General features: G+C 47.9%; 1 protein-coding gene across 1 annotated transcript in view; it reads right to left on the bottom strand.

The window, feature by feature from the left end:
* Wwc1 (WW and C2 domain containing 1) overlaps positions 1 to 8,162 on the bottom strand; it is a 146,856-nt gene that overhangs the window by 20,819 nt on the left and 117,875 nt on the right. The window contains exons 14-16 of the mRNA XM_028756466.1: positions 8,026 to 8,112; positions 6,275 to 6,467; positions 1,480 to 1,620 (exon numbers count right to left, since the gene is read on the bottom strand). Of these exons, the coding sequence (XP_028612299.1) occupies positions 1,480 to 1,620; positions 6,275 to 6,467; positions 8,026 to 8,112 (421 nt within the window). The remainder of the gene's footprint in view (positions 1 to 1,479; positions 1,621 to 6,274; positions 6,468 to 8,025; positions 8,113 to 8,162) is intronic.

Genomic DNA, 8,162 nt, shown 5'->3' on the forward strand with positions numbered 1-8,162 from the left:
TCTCTCTCTCTCTCTCTCTCTCTCTCTCTCTCTCTCTCTCTCTCTCTCTCTCTCTCTCTCTGGACCTGCCTGGCAGAGTTAGTTTAACAGTGAGGGGACAGCATTATAGTTGTGACTGGAGGAGATCAGAGAGTTGTCTTTGAGAGGCCTCATGTCACAGGAAACATCAAGGACATACGGATCAAGGGAGAGGCAAGCATTATGTGTCTGGTAACAGAGACACAAAGGCAAGCGTGCAGGGGTGTGGTGTGGTGGGGGTGGGGGCTGCATACATAGAGGGCTTCCAGAAGGAACCAAGTGGGGTCATTACTGAGGAAGACTGTGGCCTGAGAGGATGACTGAATCTCTCTGACCCTCATTTTCTTCCAATAAGCACTAGGAAAGGTTATAGAGACAAACTGATGATTACAAACTGGCAGATGGTATTCAGTAGACAGCAGCTGACATCCAAGCAAAGCCAGAAGCTGTGGCTTTCCTATCACATGATTGATCTGCCATAATCCTCAGTTCTGCACCACCCCCAATCCCAGCCCCACCCCAAAACTCCTGACAAGTTCTTTTGGGAAGGGAAGAAAGATCTAAAATTAACCAAGGACCACAATAGGTGGTTTGCTTATACAGAGCAGCTTACTGGACCACATATCTGCCATGCTTTGCAGAGGGAACACAAGCCATGAGCTACAGGCAGCTTATCAGATGCTTGTCTCTTTGGTTTTGGTTTAAAAACCAAACCAAACCTCTTTCTCTGATTGTCCTGGAACTTCCTTTTAGACCAGGCTGGCCTCAAACTTCCAGTGATCCTTCTGCTTCTGCCTACTTTTCCTTCTGCTGGATTACAGGCGCATACTTTCAAATCAAAGCATGGAAAACATTTTCAAATAACTCAAAACATCTTCAAGTTGCCATTTACAACTTGCAACAAACACTCGCTGTATCAATTTCTTCAAAGCTTCCCCAAAACCTTATCAAACTCCTTATTAGACATTGGGGCGGGGGAAGGCTCAGAGGCTTAGAGAGGTGACATGCTCTGCCCATCTGTCACCTCGCCCAAAAGAGCCAAGTTCTGAACAACTTCTAATTCAGGGTCTCAAGAAAGTATTGTGTTCTATCTCCCAGCTTTCTCCTTCCTTCTGAACTTTTTTTTTTTTTTAAATCCAGGTTCTCACATGTGTTAGGTTGGCTCCATCCCCTGAAACCCTCTACATCACTTTGTAAAAACTTCAAGTTTTTTTCTTTTAAATCAGAGAAGCAATATAAAGTACAATAGAATATGGAAGAGGGAAATGAAAATCTATTAGGGCCATGGCCACTTAGCAAAGACCATTCCTGCATGGCCCTCTCTTCCCACCTGCTCTCGTTTCCTTTTACCCTTTTCCTCCTCTGGCACTGTAAGCTTGGTTCCAGTTGCTTCTGATGCAGCAGGTTTGGGGGTGAGAATGTCCCCTCCCCCAGGGCAATCAACTTATTCAGCATACTCACCATGTGGTCAGACTCTGGAGCTTCTGCTGACTGGGGCTCCCTGCACTGCTTCTTCAAGTATTTGTAGCTCAGGAGGTTGTACCAGCGCGTTGACCTCTCCCCTGACCGGCAGACCTCGGCCAGGCTGATCTGGGCACCTCCCTGTTTGTGGCAAACAGAGAGAGTATGTCAGCTAATGATGGCAATGACAGCGGTCTCCATGAGACAGAGGCGGAGCTTCCTAGTGGGGTCTCACTAGGTTGCCCAGGCTGGTGAACTTAAGCCATTCAAGGAGTTGGGACTAGGTGAATGTCACCTAACCCATTTATACACCCCATTCCTTTCCCTTTTAAAGATAACTTTGCAGTCTAGCCCAGGCTAGCTCTGAATTCACTACATCACCCACCCTGTCCTGCAGGCAGTCTCCTGAGTGCTAATTTAACAGCCATTATACTACCATATTCAGTGACTATGAATACATAGATCTGGTGTCTTCTAACACAGATCTTCATGTAGTCATGGCTGGCCTGGGTAGTTGAAGATGATGTTTAACTTCTGCCCCTTTTGTCTACCTCCCTATGCTGGGGTTATGGATGTGTGCTACCAGGCTCACACGTGGCTTGTTGATATTTGCTTATTGATACTTCTCCGGTGCTAATCTGGGTTAGGTTCTGGGCTGGGAACTAAGGGCCATGAGGGCCCCTATAGAGTTGCACTTTCTAGCAGCTAAGAGTCCCAAGGTGCACACCATTGAACAAGCGAATACAAGAGAGGTTGCTTTTACATTCATTATGGAAGGAACTTGCCAATACCTAGCAAAAATATGGATGTATTTACTCTGGGGCTTGGGAATCACACATGTAGGCATCGCTCCCGTTGATGGTTCAAAATGACCCATAAATGGGAGCCTTCGTTTTGGCTTTCTTTGTACTACTACAAGAAGTTGCTATGCAGTTGAGACTGGCCTTGAACAAATTCTCCCGGCCACACCTTCTGATTGTGCTAGGATTATGGTTCACATATAGAAGCAACATGAGCCCACCCAAGAGCCTGTCTTCTGACTTCTCCTTCTTCAGGATAGACATCTCTAATGCCAACCTGACTCTAAACTGCTCCAAACCCCAAGACTGTTAGAGCGTTAACAGATGGACACGAGTAAAAAAAAGGCCATGTCACACCTTCACTTGCACAAAGTTACTTAAAATATTCTATAATTACCTTCAGGCTAGGGATACAAGGTATATCTGAAACAAATACATTTCCTATTTAGACTTGAATTCCAGCTCTAACAATATCTCATTATATATGCAAATATCCTAAAGCCAGTAAAATAAAACAAGACAAAAAAAATTAAGAAACCCCAAACAGCCAAACAACTTCCCTGAAATCGGAACCAGTTCTGGTCAAGTGTTTCTGCTAGGGGTATCCAGCCTAAAACAGGAGCTAGAGATCAGTGTGCAGACAGCAGAGTCTGGTTGATTAAAGCAGTTTCTGGGAGAACAGTGTGGAGCAGGGAGAGGAAGTCAGCAGGTCCTGACACTTTACTGTTTTGACACTAGCTTCCTCGCCAATGGCTGCTATATGCAGGGCTTGGGGGGCGGGTAGTGGGGTATTGCCACTTCAGGAATTAAATGGCTGGCATGCTCCAGGCACCAGAATAAATTAAGTATATACAAGAATATGTATATTACTTCTTTATTCATTCAACAAGTATTCCCTGCAGCAGGAGAAACATCTAGAACATGGTTCCCACCCCTTCACTCCCAAGGGATGACAGTTTCCTGGGGAGACACACACAAACATACTGGATACTGCAGTTCAGAACATGACAGGCCACATTTGAGGTACAAGCCGGGGAGGGATCATGAGGACAGTTTGCAAGCATGACACCTTCGTCAGATTATTATTAATGACAACAAGATACACTGCCTGCTGGCACCGGCTCACAGGTATGAATAGCACTTCTTGAACAAGCAGCATTTTGGGAGCGTTTACTCATTCATGGATTCAACCTACAGGATTGACTCAACAGCCTATCAGTGCTGGAGTGTGTGAACAGGAGAGCACATGGTCCCAGGAGACAGAGCGTGAGAGTGAGGGGTGTCCAGGGTTTGTGGGATACCAGTGAGGAGTGGTCTCTCTCAAAGGATACCACACAGCATTGCTTAGGTGTCTTTCCTGTCCAGTTGCACAGGTAGGGGTGGGGTTCACATTGGCAGGGCTGGAGCTTTGCCAAGTTAGTGACACCAAGCAAGAGAGGAACGAGGGAGCTGTTGTAAGAGCCGGTGGTGGGGTCTGCCCAGCAGGGCCTGAGCTGTGTGACACTGGCCTTAACTTAGTGGCTGGGAGGAAGTAGTGTGACACGCCCCTAACACAGGTGGTAGAATTGCTGCTGACTATCTTAGAGAAGGAAGGCCATGTGTTCCCCTAACCCCTGAGGTCAGGGGAGGTGAGAGCCTTTGGTCACCTGGAACCGAAGTTTCAATGGGACTATGTAAGGAGAGTGAATGTGTTGAAATCCGAGTTGGTCAGTTCACTGGATGAACTGGGCAGGTAACTTAGCCTTTTGGGGCCGCGTTCACTCTCCAAAAGGAAGATCACTGGAGACTTCTTCCTGGGGCTGCGCTGCGGTTTTAAACAAGGGGCTCTTGGCTCAACGGTAACACACAGATACTGCTTGTTAATGGTATGACTGATTAAATAGCTTAAAACACACTGGGGATTCCACAGCCCCAGCAAGGCAGGGAGACTCAGAGCAAGTGGGAGCAAAAGAGCCCTTTCCCCCTCATGCCTCACTGCCTCTCTTCCAGCCACCCAAACCTATGCTTCACATTCCCAACAGAGGCAGGCGAGGAGGTTTCCCATTGGTCATGGATAGCAACAAGCCACTGTAAGATGAGCGCTTTGGCTGTTGCTATGGCAACCAGCAATGGCCAGATCTCAATTAGGAAGAAAGAATAAAAGGCACCCACTTAGGAGAAGAAAAACAGGATTTAGTCTCTTCTCATTCTGGAATTCCCAGGGCTGAGGAAAGCTTCACTGGAGGAGTCTGGGTCTGGCGGCGGTTTTTTCTTCAATGTCCACCGTGTTTCCCAAAACCCCTTTGTCACCATTTGTAGCCTCCAAGGAGCATCGAGTTAGCAAAGAAAGGACACTGAGGGGCTCGGATGTATGCCCTGCAGACAAGGGGTCCAAATGCAGTCATGCCCCTGCGTTACTGTGTGACCCAAAGCCAGAGCTTTCATCTCTGTGACTCAGTTTCCCACTGGTACAAAGTACCTTTTTAAAGATGAGTGAAATCAACAGAGAGAATGCTTGTCAGGGACCTAATTTAGTGTCCGTCAGAAAATGTCACCCAACTGACATTTACTGTTGCATTTGTGTCCATGGTAACATCATCAGAAGAGGCAGGACTTCTGCCATGGCTGACAGAAAAGTGACTGATGCTCTCGTCTGTTGAGCACTTAGCCTATGTGGATGCTCTGCTGTCCTGTGTCCGTGGTATGCAAAATGCGACCGGGGGGGGGGGGCGTAGCACCTGATGCTTCATCAGACAGAAGCTCAGATGGAACGGTCAGCAACAAGAACTGCATATTACAGACTTGGGAAATGAGACTGGGCATTGAAGACTCTCAGGTGGCAGGGCTGGGTGGGGCTAGCCTGGTGATTTGTCCTTAAAACCCAAGGATGCGGTCTTGGAATGCCCCAGAAGAAAGGATTTCTCCATCACAAGCAGACAAAGGTGAGGCTGGACAGTCAGGAGTCTCTGAATCTGAGCAAAGGCTCATGGCTGCCACCAGGAGAAAGACCAGCCTGCAGGAGAGTCAGCCACTGCCATGGTTACCCTTTCAGCTTCCAGACATGGATACAGGTAGAAGGCTTAGTACCATCGACCAATCGCTAGCCTCTATCCTCAACATGAGCTACACATTTTCTTGTTGCTTAAACCCAGCCATTTCTAATACAGCCCATATCACAGTCTGCGTGTTACCTGACAATGCTGGCTCCTTGTCTGAGGGGCTCTCTCACCGGATCGCCAGTGCCCAGCACAGGCACTGGCGCCGAATAGGCTCTCAGGAGAGACCAGGGTGAGAAGAGCTCTCTTTTAACTCTAAAGCCCACGTTGCTTCAAAGACACTGGAGCTACCATTGAAACATTCTGAAACGGCATCAGAGTTAAGAAAGCCTTTCATTTTGTTCAGCTCAGAACAAAAGTTTTATATCCCAGAAGCCCCTGGGGAGGGGTAACTCAAAGATGAACAATGTTGCACTGCCTGCATTGAAGTGCAAGGCTCTCAGGGCTACTGACTCTCCTTCATCCTGGCTCTGGTCAGTGCAAAAGAAGAGGAAGCCAGGGGAGCATAAGAGGTCCTGATTATTGATAACCAGGCAATTCTGGTGGATGTTTTGTGGACACTCTTAAGCCTCACAGCACTCACCAGTGGGCACCAGGAAGGGATTGTAGACAAAGACATCGGAAAGCAGAGGCGTTAAGGAACTTGCCCATGACCACTCAGCTAGACTCCGAGAGGTAAAGGTGAGGTTTGAACCCATGCTGTTCTTACTACTCTGTGACTCTTCTCTGATCTCTAAAGAAGCTGAGGCAGATGGCATGCACTTCCAGGTCCTTTCAGATCTACTGCTTCTCTGACAGGAGGGGCTCCCACACACAAGTCTCAGATCACTCTTCTCTGTGGGGGTATCTCTGCCTGAAATCCAGAACGCACATGACACATACTGCTATCTGTATCACCCTCATGCCTTAAGGACTGAAGACCAGGTGGAAAGACAGACAAGAGACAGACTCGGCCCTCACCAGGCACTCCTCTGTATGGCTCCTGTCAGTGGTGCAGACATCAACACGTAAGGTCTTCTGGTGAAGGGCTGGGTAGGACATGGACACCCAGAATGCCTCATTGAACACGAGGGTATCTGCAGAGTCCAGAGGCCGGGTTCTGAACAAGCAAGTGCTGCTTTCAGAGCAAGGCAGGATGGCTACACGGATGTTCCTGGAGGAGACAGAACCACCAGAGAGCTGTGTCAGCCCAGAGAGCTGCGTCAGCTATCAAGGGCTGACGTATTACAGAGATCCCCAGGGAGACAGCTAGAAAGGAGAGAGTGCAGAGTGCCTTATGGGGATGCAGCAAGGCTCTAGGGTACCAACTGCTCTTCCTGCCATGGGTCTCTGAATTCTTTGCTGTTATTTTATTTTTTTTCGAGACATGATCTCACTCTATAGCCCTGGCTGTCATGAAACTTACTATGTATACCAGGCTGGGCTCGAACTCACAGAGATCTGCTTGTCTCTGCCTCCTGAGAGTTGAAATGAAAGGCATGTGCCAGTACGCCTAGCTGGGTCTCCAGATTCTTAGAGACTCAAAACTTGTGGAGGCTGAGGCTAGCTGGTTGCACACATGGATAGGCAGCAGTTCATTAGCACTGAGCCATGATGGAAAATGGGGGCACTCATGCACTGAAGGCAAATGGCGCTAATCCCCTTGCAGGCAGAAACTTGACAATTCTGTTTTGTATATACATGCAAGTGGAGGTCATAGGTCAACCCTGTATGTCAGTCCTCACAGGCTGTCTATCTTGATTTTTGTTTGTTTGTTTTTCTTTTAAGATGGATCTCTCATTGGCTTGGAACTTTCTAATTAGGCTAGTCTGGTTGGCTCGTAAGCCCCAGGGATCTGCCTATCCATGACGCCCAGTGCGCAGATTACAACTGTGCACTACCACACCCTGCTGCTTTTTTTTTGGGGGGGGGGTCCTAGGGATGAAACTCTGGCCCTCATACTTCTGTAACAAATACTTTACCAACAATTCTAATAAAACTACAAATGTATTTGTCTTCGTATCCAGACCTTGTGCTTCTGGGCACAGATGGTCCTGCACAAGGACCTAGGAGAAACTGGGCATTTCTGGTCCCAGCTTTGTTTGAGGTGGCAGACGACACAAGAGATAATGTAAGCTCCAGTCTGGTCTCCCTTGGCTTTGTCAGCCATCTCTGCTCTCCCTACATCTTACCCCAGGACACTGGTTGAACACAGCAACTGCTATAGCTTGCCAGGCCTTATGGTAGATGTAAGGGTAGATGAACACAGTATAACATAAGCCCAGGCTATAGCAGGGATGCATGCAGACAGGGCTTGCCATCCTAGTGATCTCCAGGTAATACCCAGACACATTCTTCCAGTGTTGGCTAGACAACCAGAGAGTCATTTTTGCCTATAGAGAGGACAACAGGGACCTGGCTGTTGTCATAAGGTCACAGTCCAGGAGATTTCCACGAAAGACTAGCTTACCCAGCATTCCTAGAGCAGTGTGTGGTGGGCATCCAGGCTGTACCAGGAAGTGGGAAAGCTACCTACAGTGTCATTCTCCAAAGCTGGTAAGCTTGCCATTGTGCCTGTGTGTGCCCAGGCAGCACCACCATGCACACTAGCAAGAAATACCCATGGTGGTATTTGGAATTGGAGCTTGGAGCAAGATGGAGCTAAAGATCTTTCCTAGGGAGAAGCACAGCAGGTGACAGGGTGACACATAAACACAGGGCTCAATACTCACACTTTCTGGTCTTGTTGTAGTAACAGAGCAGAGAGGTTACTCAGCTGGATGACTAATATTGCAAACTGCTTATTCTTCTCATCATATCTGAAATGAAGGGGTGTGTACAACACCTATTAAGAAACCATTCCCTCCCT

The sequence above is a fragment of the Grammomys surdaster genome, unplaced genomic scaffold (genome assembly GCF_004785775.1).
Source record: "Grammomys surdaster isolate TR1022 unplaced genomic scaffold, NIH_TR_1.0 126121, whole genome shotgun sequence".
Taxonomy (NCBI): domain Eukaryota; kingdom Metazoa; phylum Chordata; class Mammalia; order Rodentia; family Muridae; genus Grammomys; species Grammomys surdaster.